Source organism: Botrytis cinerea, chromosome 1 (assembly GCF_000143535.2).
Source record: "Botrytis cinerea B05.10 chromosome 1, complete sequence".
Taxonomy (NCBI): domain Eukaryota; kingdom Fungi; phylum Ascomycota; class Leotiomycetes; order Helotiales; family Sclerotiniaceae; genus Botrytis; species Botrytis cinerea.
Window position 1 is genome coordinate 3,140,854 of NC_037310.1, and position 18,097 is coordinate 3,158,950.

Consider the following 18,097-nt stretch of genomic DNA (forward strand, 5'->3'; position numbering starts at 1 on the left):
GCACCCATGCATCTCTCGTGCCATTCCTGAACAGAGTATACCGCATCTTGCAAAACTGTTGAGATGAACTACTCGGCAGTGACTTTCCTTTGTCGATGCAGGCCGAGCCAAAAAGAAATCTTTGTTAACTTCACATGTCTATTAAATATGTCCTGTCTATTAGTATTAAATCAGTACCAATCGATACATTATTTCTTTACCCGGTTACATTTGTGGATTGTATAGTGAATTTATATAATTCTGAAGCTTTATTAAAGAAAAGTAAATATAACGTTATTTTTAGTCGGAAAGGGGGCATGATATGTTTGACGGGACAAGGATCACTCCATCCCCTAACTTTTACAACGCTAGAGGGTGCCCCAAGCTGGATATTGATTCCGGAAAGATTGTTCCACTTCTCATGGACCTACAGCAAAACGAGAAAGTGATAAAGAAATTTATTTATCAAAAGTAATAACACACTACTATGTAGTATATACAGCATCAGAACCCAATATTAATAAAAAAAACTCCCCACAACACAATCAAAGAACCCTAATTACTATTCCCGTCTACACTCTCCAGTCCATCCCAATTTGACCTCTCAATTCTACACAAATACACATCAATGTGAAATCTCAGTACTCCTAGTAGACAGGAACCTTAAATGCATCAAAGGTGTAAGTCCAGCTCTCAATAGAATCCTCATCATTGACACAATCGAAGGTAGTGCTGTTGCCCTGCCAGAGAGGACGAGTTGGCCATTGACATAGCATCTGAGTCTCGCCTGCATAAGTACCCGAAGATACAGTCGCATTAAGAGCAGTTGGTTTGACTCCATTCTCAACCCAATCGATCATAATTTCCATATTGTTCTCGGGATATGGACCAGGCTGAAGAGAGTTGGTACCGCAATGGGCTGCGCCAGGAACAAGGTAGAATTGATACCAGTCCTGAAGTGCCTCTAGACTCTCTTCGGCCGTAGCGTCGCCGTACATGCTGGATCGAACAGCTTGCCAGTAGTGTACGGATGAGGCGGATGGGATACTTGGATCGGATTCACCATGGTAGTGAAGCAACTTACCCCCGGAAGATTGGAAAGTAGTTAGATCAGGGAGGGTAGTTTGCAAGCTATCCATAAATCTCACCATACCAATGTTCATCCACTCAACAAGGGTGTCGTAAGTAACATTGTCAAGGTCGGAAAGATTGTCGAGATCGAGCAATTGAACGTACTTGGTGACAAACATTCCTCCAGTAGATGGAATGCTTAGTTCCCAGGATCCAGTTTCGTTGTTATATGTAGTAGCGGCATCTCCAAGGTTGGAAGCGATCTGCCAGGATAGGTATGCACGTTGATTATCGGAATTGTGGAGACCGTCATAAATGGCTTGAGCGACAGCGACGGCCTCAGCAGTCACTGTTCCATTCTGTTCAGGTGTAGTGCTGGTTGTACTACCTTGTGCACGCTTACTAAATCCGAAACCGAGAGAAGAGGAGGTAGTTGCTGCGCAGTAGTATGATTCCCCGATAATCGAACTGAGGTTGAAGTTGAGCATACAGAGATCTGTACGAGAAACCACACCGTCTGTTCGTCCATCTAAGGGATCGCAAGCAGCGATGGTAGCATTCACAATTTTATCCATTTCACAAGGTGGAGGGTAGTAATCCAATGTGTGTTCAACAGCGGATGAGAACACGTGATGAACTTGTTGCTGTGAGAAACGGAAAGCTGGAGCACCCGCGATAACTCCATCGTACTCCTTACCCCAGCGCTGGACTTGACTCATACCCTCTCTTCCTCCATCAGAACATCCTTCATAATATGTATAGACCTTCGTGTCATCGGACAAGCCGTAGAAGCCCTTCGTGAGCGACTTTCCAACCAGAGTCATCTCGCCTAATGCTTGGTACCCAAACATGTACGTCGCGTCCCAATTGATGGACCCGTTGCCATATAGGACTACCTCATCATAACTGTAGTCGAAGGCATCGTATCCTGCATCAGTGGCACCACCAACGGCACCATACGCAAGCCCTCCAGTTGCATCACTGGAAAGAGAATAACCACCTCCACCGCCGACATAGAAGCGATTTTCAAAATCAGAAGGACTTGGGAAGGCATACTTGATGATCACCTTATCGTTCTTTCCGGTGTGTGTGTAGGTAACTGTAACATTACAGTAGGTGTAGGTGGCAGTGCTTCCCATACCAGCAGATGCATTGTAAACAGCGCCTGCCGTTACGGCTGAAGGGATCAAATCGATGCCCAGCAAGGTCCCATTTGCAGGTATGGCGGCCTGAACATTGGATATGGTGCACACATCGGAAAGCGATGCAGCATTCGCTGTCACCGCAAGAGCTGCGATGGCTGCGCGCGAGGATTGGCGCATATTGGTGAATTGAATAAAAGTATTGAATAAGAGGAACAAGACCGAATCAAAAGAATGTTCGAGTTGGGTTAGAACAACGAATGTAAAGCAAGTGCCGAGAGTAAACCATCACCGGGACTTGCAAAGCACTATATATAAGTTATTGCCAACTTGATTAGACATTGGGCGGTACCTTTCATCGTCATGACCTTGCAGAGAAGACGACCAGGAGTACAGCGTCGCCGCGTCATGTGTAGACGCATAGGTCCATCCGTAAGATTAGCTCAAGACGTAGAAACAAAGATAGGTGATCGCTTCGCTTTGGCGAAACGAAGTAAAATGTCAAGCGGAACTTTCCTTGGCTACATTTTGACTACACCTCTCTTTCTAGCCTCGTAAGCTACGTCAGAAGAATGTCACTCCATAAGCTAAAGATTTATGTTACCCCCGGTATAGGGCTGGGGTGGAATCTCCTTATTCTAACGAAGTAAATGTAGCGTACGGTAGCTACCGTGCAGGGTTACGTAACTCCCTAGCGAAAATCTCGGCTTAGAGTGTGTAGACTCCACTACGTCCGCATTGCTTGGTGGGTCAAGACGGACCTTAAATAGACGACGATGTCACTGGATGCGAATTATTGGTGACTACGCTGCTTCTTGGCAGCCAAGTATTACTACTTAGTTATATAGCATTGATGAGTTCGGGACCGAAGCTCTTGGTCAATCTAGCCGCAGCTGTGATTTTACAATTGCGTTGCGCGTCGTTTGTCCTCTGAGATCACGAGTTTTAAGTTTCATGCTATGTCGGGCTTAGTGATTAAGGAATTGTGGATTAGTGTTATCGTGATTGATGTTGAAGCCTTCTATATATATTGGATTGGTGCGTACGAATCATGGAAATATCTACTTGTATTGCAACATTTGTAAATTATAAAACTAATAGTATACTAAAGTATTAAAATCTCATAAATTCCTCAAGTGTTTCGGCTATATTCTTCGGGAATATAAAGATATTCACTAGATCCCTTCCTCAGTAAGCCACATTGAAGTTACATTCATGGAACTTACTTGAACTTGTTGAACCCCAGTATTTGTGCATATTTGAGTAATGTAGAATATCATATGATAGTGTCAATTATTTCAGTAATATGATATTCGAAATTATGTATCAAGTGCGTAATACAAAATACAATACTCCTATCTATAGTGGAGTTATACTCTGTGGATCAAAGACAGATACATATTCATCGATTTGAATGTTATAGTTTCGATGAAGTCCAATACTGAACGAGAGCATACCCAAGGGAAGTACCGAAACTCTACAATATGACCACGAAAAAGGCGAAGCAAATTAAACTCGGAGGCGTGCCATGAAGGAGCTGCAAACACGTAAATATATCTGTGGCTAGTCTGTCTTATTATTTGAAAGAGGGCAACGAGTTTCCAAACTATATTCGCTCACCCCTTGTACCACTTGGTATAAGTATCAAGAATGATGAACATATGAAGTAATAGCCTTGATCTAGGCTCGCCTCTATTTTATTGATGGATGATGAAGGTAATAGCGGTGACAGAAAGTCAAACTGGTTACCAACTCTTGGAGTAGAGAGCCACATTTACGGTGCAGGGAGACTGATCAATCTCTATTTTCGGCTTTCACAAGTTGGACGAGAAATTGGTTACAAGATGTTGTGCCTGCCCCTTTAAGATATTTGACGACAACAGCGTAAGCTGTTTCAGCAAAGAAAAAATCGACTGAAACATACAAATAACCAAATAGATATATTTTATTTTGATTCGGTCAATTTTCCTCAACTCGGAACGCGGCTTATCTCGAAACAAGTGTCATGGAAGAATGCTAGAATCGTGAAACTTGGTCTACGAAATGTTTTTGGGGTCCAATCACCACTGCTATTGTTGTTCTAGCTGTTCATCAAAGGGGATACTAGAAGTACGCTCATATAGTTTTTAGTGTCCAGCAACAATGGCCATTGAACTGGCCTCCTTTGTGTATAAGAGTAAAGCAATACCTGCATCATAGAGTAAAAAATTACGAAAAAGATATTTCAAGATGTATTTCAAGTGTTCATGACGAGCAAAAAGGGTTAATTATCGGGAACGGCATCATAAATTTAATAGATGACAGATCCAAGACAAATAGGGGTTGGGATTTTCCGTTAATTTAGTGCTTCTCGTTTTTTGCCGGTCAAAATGGACGATGAGTGAGATTAGCTGCTACAAGGTATGTGAAATATTTGGAGACAGTGGGATCTTATGTACAACTGTTTCTTAAAGACGTACGTATGTTTTCTGTTCGGCCCACATTCAAAGAACTACAAACTAGAACTTTCCGTCTAGTGCTAATATTCGCATATCAGGAAATCACAATGAGTGAGATATTCGAGCAAAGCGCAGTGATAATATTAAAGCTTGATTGATCAAATGCATTAACATAAAAACCAGACTTTGTGATTCAATAGCTTTTTATCTGCGGAGTCAACTGATTGAGGGGAACGTGATAGATGAATCTCACCACTATCACGTCCACAGTGCCTGCAATTATGGAAGAAATAATCACTGGTTGATTCAACTTCAAATTATAGTCATTTTCAGTCCGTATAATCAAAAAGACGATGCAGAATTTGGTTAAGAGAGTGTAGCCAACGACTAATGGTTGGAAAAAGACGTTATATTCGAGGACGTTGAGGTTTCATTTGGTTGGGTTCGAGAAGCACTCTACATACTCTCAGATAGTAAGATTTGCTAACATAAAGTTAATCGAGACTCCGTGACTTTGAGTTAATCATGATGATTTTTGCGCCAATAGACATCATCTTTTTCAGGCGAATGCGATCAGGGAATCATTTCATCCCCAGCACTTGTAGTAATTAATACGCAATTGAATATGAGTTCCTATTACAACAAACAACAACCACAATATTACTGAGATGTCAATTTCGCGACTCGCATCGGCTGGTAGTGGTCAAGTTATAGTTATGTATGAGAAATAAATACAAGATAGAATTGATTGGTTACATAGAAGTATGAATATCCTCTCACAGATACGTTTATGTTTAGATTGAAAATAAGAAGAAAACTAAAAAAAATTGATAATCTTATACAGATAAACATTAACGATTAAAGATTTGATGTGATGATCTATCTAACTAAGCTTCTTGATAATTAGATCTATGGATTTAAGCGACAGTACCAGTCTTATTGGGCTCTATAATAAGGATTCATATAGAGATGTAAAGATTATAATTGAAAGATTAATTTACTCTGAGCTCAGCTCCTTTTATTAATACTCTAGTAGATAGTATTTAGAACAGAGTTCTATTTAAATCTGATAAGAAAGTAAGATGCGAAGGCCTATAAAGTTTCGGGGATGAAATACTAATTTCTTTGATTCTCTTTACCCTAGCATGTACTCCCCAAATGAATACAAAGATCAGAGACTCACTTCTAATATAATGACTTTCTCTAAGCACTATTATGTCATTATACGATGAGTTCGACTAAGAGAATTGCTTAGGAGATATATACTTCCTCGAGTTGTTTGTAATTTACAAATATTACTCGATTAGATTATTGTGCTATTGATGTTACATGCATATGAAGGGATATAGTCGGCGCAGCATTAGCTATAGACACGCTGAATCGAATGATGATTTATTACTACTGAGCAGATGAATCTTTATTCCTTAATTGGATTTTCAAGAACAAGAACTAAGATACTCTCTAGCTTATTAGTTGTATAAAGAAAGCGTATCTCTATCAAGTTAGGGGTACTGCATAGACAGAAGCGGGGAACAAGCCGAGAAATAAGCGAACGCACTTTCTACTGTGCTTGATGTTCACAAGCTGAAAAAAAATCAGATGCCGAGCTTTGTGTTGTATGATGATTGAAAGTACTTTGGAAGTTCGATCACTTTCATTCAGTTCATCATTGTAATTGAATGGCTATGGCCACCTAGACTTTAGGATAATATTTTAGTTTCTCAGATGAAACGCCTCCATCCCACACATGTCGATATGCAGTCGCCTCTAAAAGTGATCTGATCCCGTAAGATAGAGCGGTATCCAACCGCAAATGCCAAAATTTTAATGTACACAAGTCCTTGGTACAAATAACCAACACTCGTCTCCGCGAAAAAATATCACACGTCCCCCATATTTCACTCAGGCATGCAATTTATTCGCCCACATTTTCAAGCAACTAGTTGTGTTGAATGGATATACTAACGTGTATGTACATTGAAAATATGCAGGGACAAAGGAACAAATTCATTCCATCAGCCTTCTTCTCACGAAGGAATACCAAACTATATGGTGTCTCCACCCCACTCTATAAATGGAGATGCCACGTACGTAGTACCCATGAGGGTGGGATGCAATATGATCTATGTAACCTTTTATAGGTCAGTATTCCGATAGGCTGGGACGCATGTTTCTCCCCTAAACCTCACATATAAGCTAGTCAATCAGAATTGCGTTTTCTCAGACGTTGGATTGTAGTTGAAGTTTATTAGTCGATTTGCTGCAACGATGCCACCTTCATCTAGCCAATGCAACTACAACTATGTTCCAGATAAACTGATTACACTTTGGCACCGTTAGTACTGTTGGTTTCGGTCAGGTTTTCGGTAAGAGCATTGCCGGGGGGGAGGGATAGCAATAACCAATAGCATGATCAAGATTGAAACAGGATGGCTTTAGCTTCCAAGGTGCTATTCACCGTTGCATCCAGGGTGTTAGAAAGTCAATCACAATACTTTGTAAGAACAAAAGAAGTCCAAACGTTTAGCAGCCCAGTCCAATTCACCAGTATTATCCTGAACATTCTACTTTGCTTGTTTTATCTGTCACCATGCCCGCCGACGAGATTTTTGCTGAGTCCTCTCCCTTCTCCAATGATGTTCCGATAGCTGAAATCCCTGTAATCTCATATAAAGCCCTGCAGAGCAATTCGTCATCTGAATCGGAAAACTCTTTGACTCTTGTAGAGAGCGTCGGGAGAGCATCGGGGGTCTCTCTCGATAGGAATTAGATAGAAAAAACGTGTTATATCTTTAAGCGAAAGAAAAAACATTGGTGCTGACATTGCGTACCGGACGATGAGAGAACTTGATGAGAGGGAATTTGATTGGCTCAAAATGTTACCGAAGAGGGGTTGGATTTATCATTTCCAAGGAACACGAAAACAGACGTAAAAGCTTTGACGAGATCCAAATTCAAGTTCGATTTCGATACAGCTAGATGCAGGCTCATCTCCAAAACATTCTCAACTCCCTTTCGAGACCACTTGAGTATGAGATTGGTTCTCATTGCATCTATTCGATTATTCCTTATCAAGTCGATCGATCCTCTCCCTCAGTTTCCCAATCTCCCTAGGCGTAGTTTTGCAACAACCTCCTACAATAATATCCTCCCACAACCCCCTATCCCTTGCCCTTCTGACAATCTCAAGAACCGCCTCGTCCCATTGCAAATCTTCTTTTCCTGGTGGCTCTCTGATTTCCCATACTTTGGTAGAAGTATTGTAGACTTCGCCCTTGATTGTTCCATCGGGATATACTACCAAAGATGGCCATTCACTGACATCCCCTTTCTCGATTAAAGCCTTGACTTCTTGCTCGAATTCTAATATCAAAGACTCAACTTTTCCAACTTTGGTACAATTCAGACCGATTCCAAAAGGTACTGGGGATCCGCCTTTGTTGCCCAACATTGCTTGCATAATTTGTTGCACAGAGCTTCCACCTGGTAAGCAATTTCCTTCGCCAGGGAATACACATGTAATCCAAAATGGCTTGCTTCCAGCCGTTCCACCATTCGAGTTTTCAACTTCTCCCATGGATTTTCTTACACCCTCAATTTCCTCCAACAATGGAATGGTTTCAAACGCAACATAGTCAACTCTCTCCCAGCATTTTGGATCTCTCGAGAAAACCGAAATTCTCTCATGGTGCCATGAGCTCAATTGCTCGCTCGATTTATGGTCATCATCATACTTTCCCGTGTATTCTTGTCCCGGAGTCATGATCGCACCGTATGCTCCAAGACTTAGTGCAATTTTGCCATTTGAATCTTTCTTGGTGGAAAATGCATCGGAAGCGATATCTACGGCGCTTCTCATAATGCCATTTACTTCTTCTTTATCCCCATCTGCTTTTCCCGAGTTAGAAGATGAGTGTGAATGAACAGCATATCCTGATCCTCCGAATCCTTCATAACTCGTTTGATAAGTTGCGGTTAATAAGATATCAGCACCGGCGTCCACGAAGGACTTTTGAGTAGCGAGGAGTGTTTTGGGTCCATGGGGATGAGTTGGAATAAGGAGTTGAGAGGACCAGAGAGGTTCTTTTTCTGTGAACTGTACTTGGTGAGAATCACCAAGGGTGGTGCCAAGACCTCCATCAAGGAGGTGGATTTTACAACCGGGGGACATTTTGAGAAGCTGTAAAATCTGACGAACACGGGATAGAGGGTCGACAGGACCAATGACGGTTGATAAGTTGGACTACAATGTACTCTGTATGTGGGATACAGTAGAGGGTAGATTGAGGACGGAAAGTATGCGAAGTGGGGTATTCAAAGGGTTTTCTCTCGACCCGCTCTTGCTGAAAAGATGGCGCTATCAATGGATAGCCTTACGCGGCAGATTAAAAGTTACCTAAGAGGACGCGATGAGTAGTTTGAAGTTTTAGACTCACTCTTGCTTTGAAACAGCAGATAACAGCATCTACAATTTTGTATGAACGACTTCATTCATGCTTATGTTAGCAAAAATTAGGAAAGATTGATCAAAGCCTCTTCTTCTAGCAGCTAAGATGAGAAACCAAGTGTGCGTATATTACTCGGAATCTACTTGAAGTATATCGTCTCAATTTATGGAAGATAAAGGAGAACTTGATGTTTTAGCTCTTCTCTACAAGTAATTAATAGCTCTCGCCCAAAATTTGCATGCATGCACGCGAGTGTCAACGCCAAGATTTTCACGTGTCAGCCACATTTTCTTACGCCACATGTAAGGTTATGACGCAGCAGCCAGTCAAGTGAATCCAGGTATCACTTATCATTTCTTGGATCTCGAGGTGTCCTTTCCACCTCTCATATTCATATCTGCAGTTGAATCTGCAGAGACCTAGAACTATTCTTTATACTTTACCATATCTACCATATCTTACTGAAAACTCTAATACCACACGAAACCCTAGAATATTCTTGAGTGCCGCATCCTATTAGCAGTTTGAACACGGAAGAATGACATTACCTTCGGATTATTGTGAGTACCCGAGCCTTCACTTCATTCCACCCGCCCGTTTAGAAGGCAGCATGCTTATGATTTCCTTTTACTAGATGCCGTCCTTGGCGTACCATCCACTGCAACTCAGCAACAGATCCGCAATGCCTACAAAAAGTACGAATTTCTTCCTATACCCCTCTTTCGTGACAACCAACTAACCTTCGTCCCTCAATAGAGCAGCTTTAAAAACACACCCCGACCGGGTCGCCTCTGATTCCCCCGAGCGTGAGGAAAGAACACGTAAATTCCAACAAATCAACGACGCATACTATACCCTCTCAGAACCCTCTCGACGTCGCGACTACGACGCTGCCCGTACGTACCATGGATTTGGCTCTGGAGCCTCCACAGCCTCTACATCTATGGACGACGATGAAGAGATTCCCGATCCCTCTGCTGGACCAGGTGGATTCCCATGGTCTAGTTTTGGCTTCTCGTCAAAGGCGAAGAATCCAGAGGAGGAAGAGAAGTTTCAAGACGAACAATTTGGAGATGTCTTTGAGGAGATGTTGAGAGAAGAGGGAATGGCCCAGAATAACAATTCTCCCACTGGGAAGTTTTGGAGTATGTTGGGTGGATTGAGTGGAGGGGCTATGGGCTTTATTGTTGCAAATTTCCCGGGAATGTTGGCTGGAGCTGTGGCAGGAAATAGGTTAGGTGCTGTGAGAGACGCGAAAGGGAAGAGTGTATATTCTGTTTTCCAGGTAAGTTGGGATCAGGCGTTGAATTTGGGAGAGGATAAATCGAAAATATGCTAATACGTGCGCTGCTCAGGAACTTCCTCAAAGTGACAAAGCAAGACTATTAAGTCAGCTCGCCGCAAAGGTTTTCAGTCATGCTGTAGGTTCATGAATTACGATTTGATACGAATTTGAAGAGATATCTTTTGCTTTGAACTTATTGACAATGGAGCTGGCGTTGAAGGATCCTAGGGTTAGGGTATTGGGGGTATTGGGTATAGTTGATCCAATACAGCAGGCGATTAAGAGGTTTATACGATGGTCGGGCAGCGTGAACAGGTCAAATTATGTATGTAGATATCCAGTAAAGCAATAAAAGAAGCTAAATTTTCTATATTTATGAGGTGAATCAGGTGATGTGTGAGGGGGCCAGACTACTGCCAGAAGAGAAACTAGATAGGGAAATCGGATAGTTGATTGGGTGTAGTCTTTGAGGGTGCACTCATTCATGCTCATTAATGCATGTTAAATAGTTGTCATTAGGGGAAGCTTATAGGGCTCATTAAGCTCACTCGAAAATATATGCCCTGAGTCTGTGAAGAGATAACTGAGCGATCCCTCCTTTATAGCCGAATCCACTCACAGATTTTACCTATCTAATCACAGCATGATGTTGCGTCTGTATTCAAAATCTTTTGTATTCAAGACCAGTCACACAATCGCACCCTAATCATGGTATCTATGTCCGCATGAAAATGCAGGCTTTTGGGAAAGAAGGAACGCGAGAAGAGAATAAATCAAAAGGAAATGCATCAATCCAAACATCCAACGCCGAATCCAACCCGATCAAGATATCCTCATCACGTCATTTCCACCCATCTCTCATCCCACTTGCAATCATTCCAGACTCCACATCAGATGAATAATTTCGCCAACTTCATCGCTCCTCCTACTCCTTCCATGCCGCCCGCCAGCATCCCTAATTTCTCCATTGCGCCTCCAGTGCTCTTTACGCTACTTCTCTCATACTCGTAAGTCCCATTGCCTCTATTGCCCCCCAAAAATCCGCTTCCTCCACTTCCCCTTCCCTTTCCGCCACCAATTAACTTGTCTAGTCCGCCAGGTAACCTAACCCCGAATTTCTTCAATAATCCGGCTAGCGCACCACCTGTTATGAGAGGCATGATCACGAGCATGAATACTTTTAGCGGGTGGCGCTTCATGTAATAGATGAGATCGCGCAGGAGTTCGCGCAATTTGGCATAGATGCGCTTTAAGTAGTTGGGGCGAGGAGAACGCTTATAGTGGGATGTGGAGTGCGAGACGCCTAGATGGAAGAATTTATTAGTTTATTAATCCATTACGCGACGACAACATGTGAGATTAGACAGATTGAATTACGAAAATAACGATAGAATTGTAGAGATAAACAGAAATACATACCGAAGATACTACTCCGACTAGAATTATGTTTCGCATCTCCGTCGCCAAAAATACTGTCGGTGCCTCGCGTACGACTTCTGGAACGCTCTCGGTGGCTATGGCTTGATTTGGGGGATTTGGGGGATTTGGGTGACTTGGGAGATTTGGGAGATGTGCCTCCTAAAACGCTTCCGAGAAGCCCAGAAGAATTGTTGTGATGGGAAGAATGAGAGGAAGAAGGGCGTTTTTTGCTGGAATGCGAATGTGAAGAGTGACGTTTTGAGGAGTGGGAGCGACCTGATTCGGAGACGCCGTCAAACCAACCCATCTTTGCGATATTCTGGAGTTTTTAATTTGGCGTGAAGAGAAGAAGAGGAATTGAAGAATCGTTGATGTAATTGAGAGATTCGAAAAAGGATTACAAGCAATTCAGAGTGCAATTAAAGCAAGTGAATAATGTAACCTCAAACCCTACGGATAAGTAAGGTAACCGATACTCGTTTCGTCTCACTAGGTCATGAGGGGTTCAAAGTTTCAATTCTTGTTCGTCCGCCGCTATGTCCAAATAACGTCCCGTCCCGTAATTTTGCCCGCAATCAATTCGATCGATAATAATCGATAAGAAGAATCAAACTCGTGGAGGAGTGGAGTCACGAACGAACCACCGGTTTCTGCAAAAAATGCAAGACAAAAAAAGAAGTGGAGGAAGAAAAGGTGGTTCTTGACTCTGTCTTCTCCTCTGGAAAAAGAAAAGTAAGCTTGCACGGTTTGCAGGAGCATCTTTGGAAAGCTGACAGGTGGGTCAAATGCGAACTCTGGGATCAGTGCCATCCCAACCTCCTGAATTCTGGCGGTGAAGAGGAAGCTAATGCATGGATTTTGCATGGCTGCATGGCATGGATACCCCAGTACACGTGACAGCTTCAAGAAAAATGGTAGGGCTGCTGTTTGTGGGAAGAAAATTCATTAACCATGCTATGTGAGATATCATGGGCGTAGTGTGTTGAGTTTTGAGTTGGAATTAGATTCGGAGTGTGATAGTGATGTGCTGGATATATGGTTTTAAAACCCCATTCGCTGCGTGAGTAGCATTATCATAGTCTTGGCCGTGACAGAACCAATTTATGGACCAAACTTTATAATCTCATGTGAGAATAGAATAAATTTGACGAGACTTCGAGTTTTCTAGGGTTAGATGGCTACCATCGTTAAATGACATTGTGCGGAATCCTTTTACGTAGGTAGCCAGAGGGAGGCCATTTAATATCGGCCAAGGCTGCGTGCTAACCTTTAAGCTACTTTGATCATAGAATCGTAATATATTTCGTCAGTTTCGATATCAATGAAGCTGAAGTATAGATACTTTCACATAACCATTCGGTGCAGACTCCGAGCTATGTTTTCTCTTTAATATAAAGGGGTGCATTGACTGATGGGACAATTCCCAACTTACGAAACCTATAAGTTAACACATTCAACTTACTATATTATTATACCATAATTCTAAGCCCTTCGACCAAAGCTTCAAAAGATGTTGCAAAGTTTATCGTAGGAGTCCCTTCAATATGTACACTCACTGATGAAAGCCCTTTCGGGTGTTCCATAGGGATTGCTATGATGTCATTGGATGGAGATATAGGCGCTTCACAAGCCAGAAGCAACTAAAATATGTCACGATATTCGCTTAAACCGACTAGCAGTAGGGCGTCAATACAAGCAACTCTTTCGATATATTCTGGAAGTCGATCCAGTAATAGTTCGACGATTTTATGACAATAATCTCGACATGCCACTGCTGAACCATTCCAATTTCCATTGATTTCGAAGATTTCTGCATTAAAATTGAGGATCTCCGGCCACAATCGCGGATGCCAGTGTCATATCTGGAAGGAATCTCCGAAGACCTGACTTTAACATTCATTAAATTGACTTTAAAGTCGTTGTCAATAAGGAGCTGGACAACGACGAGGCCACCCGACTCACAAACAATAATCAAGGGGAGCCTCCCAGAGCTTCTGATACGAACCCAGTCACAAGCATTCTGTATGATAGTTTCATGTCCGCCATCTGCAGCCGCATGAAAGAACTTTGGATAGAATTCGATTGGCTGGTGTTTTCGACGATGTCCAAAAGAAGCTCGGTCTTTTGTGATTTTCCTTGACGAACTGCAGCTTTCAACACGACGGAATGGCGCACTCGCCAAATTTTAGAGCCTTTGTCTTCATTGAGAAGCAACAGAATTATTGAAGCGTGACCACTCATCGCAGCAGCCATTTTCCGGGTCCAGCTAATCGTCTCTGATAATGCATCGCCCGGTAGCTCACAAGGCTGTTGGAGACAATCAATTGAGAATCGCACGATAATGGCTTTGGTCGAGAGACTTTGAATGTACAGAGACTTGATCAGTCATGCGAATGATGTATTGCTACAGATCCTTAAGACGATTGAGAATTTCCGAGTCTGACAGGATAGCAATCGCAGATACGCTGGCTTCCTGTGCAATTCCAACATTCATTTAGAACATTCAAAGCGTTCAAAAGATCGAAGGCATTTCGATTATTAAAATGCTTTCAAATGTTGAAAGCTTTCGATATTTAGACTGCAGTCCAGACTATTGGACACCGTGAATGACTCATCTGCTGCCTGTTTTTGGAAATACTTCTTTGCTTTTGCTAAATAAATCGACAGCTCTGTTGTGTCACATGAAAACTTGCCTGCAAATTTATGGCCCCCCAGAAGATTATGGGTCACTTGTCGACATATGCTTTTAAGTATTAGTTTCTTCCCGCCAAAATGTGGCACTCTCTGGTAAAATATGCCAATAGTAATTTTCGCCAACAACCATACAAACAATCATACCGATAACTTTCTCAATTATTTTCAAGCCATCATCTCAAACCACCTGCATTCGCAAGAATCTCGTACTTCAGTACCACGGCAAGACTTTAATGATTGACAATTTCAACTCTAAGCATTTTGAAAAGGGTGACGAGCGAAACATGGGCTAGAAAATAGGTGAGAAAATAGGTGATGAGGAGAGATAGTTTTCTATTTCAAAGCTTCCACAGTTTGTTGTTAGGGGACTGCTAGTGAAATTCATACTTGTCCTCAAATAATTGAAACATATGCAATATACAATATGATTCCAACACTTGCAGGTTCATACCTATTCATAATCCCATCTTTCGTAGGTATTCAGATCAAGCCTGAACGAATCAATAGATATTGTGGTTGGCTTAGACTAATCTGACTAATCTAACCCTAGTAGCGGCAATAGCTAGCGGCCGCTCCCGAGCCGCTTTAGAAGAGAAAAAAAATTGAAGCTGGAAACAAGTGGTAAAAAAGCACGAGTGACTTTCCAAAGCCCTCCGTAGCCTTGTCTTCCTAATTTGAACGATTGACTCCGAAGATATCTACACAAATATGGCGCAAGCAACAAAAGATAGTTTCCTCGACTTGGAAAAGTATCGTCTACAACTTGAAGACAATATCGCAAAACTTCGAAAATCGCTACAGCACTGGCAGACGTGGGATGCTGAATATGATGGCTTGAAAGAAGAAATTCTTTCAGTGGAACCTACACCAAATCGTGAGAAGCTCATATCTATCGCACGAAACTACGAAGCCGATTTGGTCAAAGGAAAAGAAATCGAGGATATACTTGGTACCAGTACCCAAAGAAGCGCTGAACAAGTTGTGAATCTGTTGGATCGACGATTAGATTATGTCCAGCAAAATATCAAGACAATCGAGAAGCAAATTGAAACAGCAGAGGAGAAATTGGCGAAGGCAACCATCATTAGCACTCCGGACGTAAGAAACGAGGAAGGACTTCCTGTAACAGAAATCATTGAAGAGTTGGATGATGAGGGAAATGTCATTTCTTCGAGACTATCGACACCGGGAAACGTCAAACCACAATTATTGGAGGTATTGCACAAAGCTGGAATAATAGAGCCAGTATCGAAAGATGGATCAGGTGTCGTAGAAGAGGTAGAAGATGATGGATCAGCAAGCAAAGCTTCAATACAAATCGACACTCCTCCCACGACCGAAGCGGAGAGCGTTAAGGAATCCAATACACCCACTACATCTTCAAAGCCTGAACCGAAAAGTGTGAAGTTTAGTAACGATTCAAAAACGGAGTCCGCGGAATCAAAACCAACAATTTCCCCAGCTGCAAAGCGCCTCGAGGAAATTATGCAATCTGCAAGAGAATCTGAAAAGCTTTCATTTGAGCCTGCCGTCATACCTACAGATGAATCTCCGGAGGATGCTGCTTTACGACGAGACATGTTGCAATATGGAATGTCAGAAGTTGGATCTGTAGTGGCAGAAATCAATCTAGAAGATGGGAGTGACTGGGAATCTGAAGACTATGCAGACGATTCTGATAGTGATGATGAGGATCAATTCGGGAAATCGACACGTCAAGTTGTGGATGATGAACTTCGTCAGCGTATGATTGAACTGGAAGAAAAGCTTGGCGTTAGGATGATGGAGAATGTTGGAAAGGATTCGGATGATTATGGCATGGTCCAAGAAGGAATTGGACGAATATCTATTAGTGGCGAGGATACCAAGGATTCCGGCAAGGGAATTCTCACAACTTCTAGCAAGGGAAAATCGAAGAACTCGAATGCCGGTAACCCTGATGACTCTTCAAAGAAAAGCGTCAGATTTGCAGAGGAACTAGATGTTTCACCAGCCCCCGATAAACCAGTCAGCTCTTCCTCAAAGACCGAGATGAAAACTGCCCCCGTCGGAGATATTATTGAGAGAAAAGCTCCAGGGCCATCCTCTTCTGCTCCACCCGTACAAAAGAAGGCCTCTCGTTTCAAGACATCCCGAGCTCCATTAAGCAATGGCACTAACGGTATTTCGTCCACTACTCCGATTGCCACAAACCCTTCCCATCTCAAATTATTCCCTGCCACTCCAGCTACCCCAAAGCCCTTCTCTCAACCGATTCAATTTGTACCGGCTATCGAAAAACCTAGAGAAGTTCCCACAGGCCCAGCGAACCGTACACTTGCACCCAACGTTATCGAACGAGATGTATCACATGACACCAATGCAGCTCCACCAGATGAATTTGATCCGCAATTATTACACCAAGAAGTTGCGACTGAATATCATCGAATGAGAAACAAGATCATTGGCAAACAAGGTGGCTTTGGTCCGGAGGAAGAAGGTGAGATCGTACCATTTACGGAAGAAGAGGGAGGTCCAAAGAAAGTTAGTAGGTTCAAGGCAGCGAGACTAGCGAAATCTTGATGTTGGTAGGTGTTTTATAGACTCGAGAATTCAAATCACGGCAAACTATCGGTGACTACTCAACATATGTCTCTCTATTACTGTTACATCTCGCTACATGTTCTTCAATCGAGTCTCTTCCACGATCTCATTTCAGCAAACTGCAATGAAGGTTCCAAGGTCCCAAATATTGCGAAGACTACTAGCAAGTACTGGAAGTACACAGACTATTTGCGCTCGTATCAGTAAGTGATAAATTTTATCTCATCATTAATCACTGGTATATACCCATATCTCGTACTTTCCTGTTTATAATGATGTTAGCATTACAAACATTTCTGCGACTAGTGCATACCTACACTTTCTTTCGCGCATTTTCCTTCTTTCTCGCGCCTTTGGGGCATTGATCGGAACGTACAAACATGACAATTGATGTACTATGCAGCTTCAATCTACTAGTACATTACAAACGTTCCTAGATTGACTTTCTTGCGCAAGCAAGCAAGACTGGGCTCTCTGACGTCGCGATCTTTAATCCGTGGTTGCGGGGATTCGTTTCACCCTGGACATTCTTCATGATTTTTTTATTTATTTCTCCGGTGGTACTGTTTCTATATTCTTCAAAATATTTATAGAAAGGCTCTGAGTATTCAATATTCATGATTTATATAACCAAATGTTCTTTGTGAGGTATCGCTTTACTCCAGACATTTTTCTTTGATATGTCTATTTTGTATGGCCATATTTGCTAGCGTACCTTCACAGTAATCTTTATCATTCCTGATTTCAAGGGAGATTAATAACCGCGATCAATAAAGACAGAAAAATAAACATCTGGACGTTCCAGTTGCTATTCTCACCCAATATCGCTCTGATAACAACCATGTTCCCCCCAGAAACATAGAGGTCAGCGCTGCCAGCATTCAAATGTCTCGCGAACATAATCGTCTCATTTTGAAGAGAAAGCAGGTCGAAATTTACATGCGTATTGCGTCCCAGTGCCTCTTCTCAAGACGATAATAAGCCCAACGGTGAAGTAGCACCAGTTCCCCAGATGAGCCACTTAAAACACGACATGCA

The 18,097-nt window shown here is 42.3% G+C and overlaps 5 protein-coding genes across 6 annotated transcripts; 2 read left to right on the forward strand and 3 right to left on the reverse strand.

The window, feature by feature from the left end:
* Positions 1–365: 365 nt before the first annotated feature.
* Positions 366–2,485, reverse strand: BCIN_01g09020 (hypothetical protein). The gene has a single exon (XM_001553479.2). The coding sequence runs from the start codon at positions 2,370–2,372 to the stop codon at positions 627–629; it is 1,746 nt and encodes a 581-aa protein (XP_001553529.1). The 5' UTR covers positions 2,373–2,485; the 3' UTR covers positions 366–626.
* Positions 2,486–6,245: 3,760 nt separating this feature from the next.
* On the reverse strand, positions 6,246–9,303 carry BCIN_01g09030 (hypothetical protein). 2 transcript variants are annotated; one of them, XM_024690801.1, is made up of 2 exons: positions 9,067–9,303; positions 6,246–9,002 (listed from the first exon to the last, which is right to left on the reverse strand). In XM_024690801.1, the coding sequence occupies exon 2, from the start codon at positions 8,799–8,801 to the stop codon at positions 7,692–7,694; it is 1,110 nt and encodes a 369-aa protein (XP_024546570.1). In that variant the 5' UTR covers positions 8,802–9,002; positions 9,067–9,303; the 3' UTR covers positions 6,246–7,691. The 2 variants fall into 2 exon arrangements, with proteins under 2 accessions (XP_024546570.1, XP_001553531.1); XM_001553481.2 differs by having other exon boundaries at positions 6,246–9,303.
* A 114-nt stretch (positions 9,304–9,417) lies between these two features.
* On the forward strand, positions 9,418–10,751 carry BCIN_01g09040 (hypothetical protein). The gene is made up of 4 exons (XM_024690802.1): positions 9,418–9,638; positions 9,713–9,773; positions 9,835–10,363; positions 10,434–10,751. Exons 1-4 carry the CDS (start codon positions 9,617–9,619, stop codon positions 10,509–10,511), a joined length of 690 nt encoding a protein of 229 aa, XP_024546571.1. The 5' UTR covers positions 9,418–9,616; the 3' UTR covers positions 10,512–10,751.
* A 111-nt stretch (positions 10,752–10,862) lies between these two features.
* Positions 10,863–12,556, reverse strand: BCIN_01g09050 (hypothetical protein). The gene is made up of 2 exons (XM_001553483.2): positions 11,783–12,556; positions 10,863–11,666 (listed from the first exon to the last, which is right to left on the reverse strand). Exons 1-2 carry the CDS (start codon positions 12,087–12,089, stop codon positions 11,254–11,256), a joined length of 720 nt encoding a protein of 239 aa, XP_001553533.1. The 5' UTR covers positions 12,090–12,556; the 3' UTR covers positions 10,863–11,253.
* Positions 12,557–15,096: 2,540 nt separating this feature from the next.
* On the forward strand, positions 15,097–17,287 carry BCIN_01g09060 (hypothetical protein). The gene has a single exon (XM_001553485.2). The coding sequence runs from the start codon at positions 15,185–15,187 to the stop codon at positions 17,036–17,038; it is 1,854 nt and encodes a 617-aa protein (XP_001553535.1). The 5' UTR covers positions 15,097–15,184; the 3' UTR covers positions 17,039–17,287.
* The last annotated feature ends 810 nt before the right edge of the window (positions 17,288–18,097 follow it).

Bases quoted from the DNA above. Each gene is read 5' to 3' on its own strand.
- BCIN_01g09030 (XM_024690801.1), bottom strand. From the start codon at position 8,801: ATGTCCCCCGGTTGTAAAATCCACCTCCTTGATGGAGGTCTTGGCACC.
- BCIN_01g09050 (XM_001553483.2), bottom strand. From the start codon at position 12,089: ATGGGTTGGTTTGACGGCGTCTCCGAATCAGGTCGCTCCCACTCCTCA. The intron at 11,667-11,782 runs GTATGTATTTCT...TCTTCCATCTAG, and splicing joins TAGTCGGAGTAGTATCTTCG to GCGTCTCGCACTCCACATCC.
- BCIN_01g09040 (XM_024690802.1), top strand. From the start codon at position 9,617: ATGACATTACCTTCGGATTATT. The intron at 9,639-9,712 runs GTGAGTACCCGA...TCCTTTTACTAG, and splicing joins GACATTACCTTCGGATTATT to ATGCCGTCCTTGGCGTACCA. The intron at 9,774-9,834 runs GTACGAATTTCT...GTCCCTCAATAG, and splicing joins ATCCGCAATGCCTACAAAAA to AGCAGCTTTAAAAACACACC.
- BCIN_01g09020 (XM_001553479.2), bottom strand. From the start codon at position 2,372: ATGCGCCAATCCTCGCGCGCAGCCATCGCAGCTCTTGCGGTGACAGCG.
- BCIN_01g09060 (XM_001553485.2), top strand. From the start codon at position 15,185: ATGGCGCAAGCAACAAAAGATAGTTTCCTCGACTTGGAAAAGTATCGT.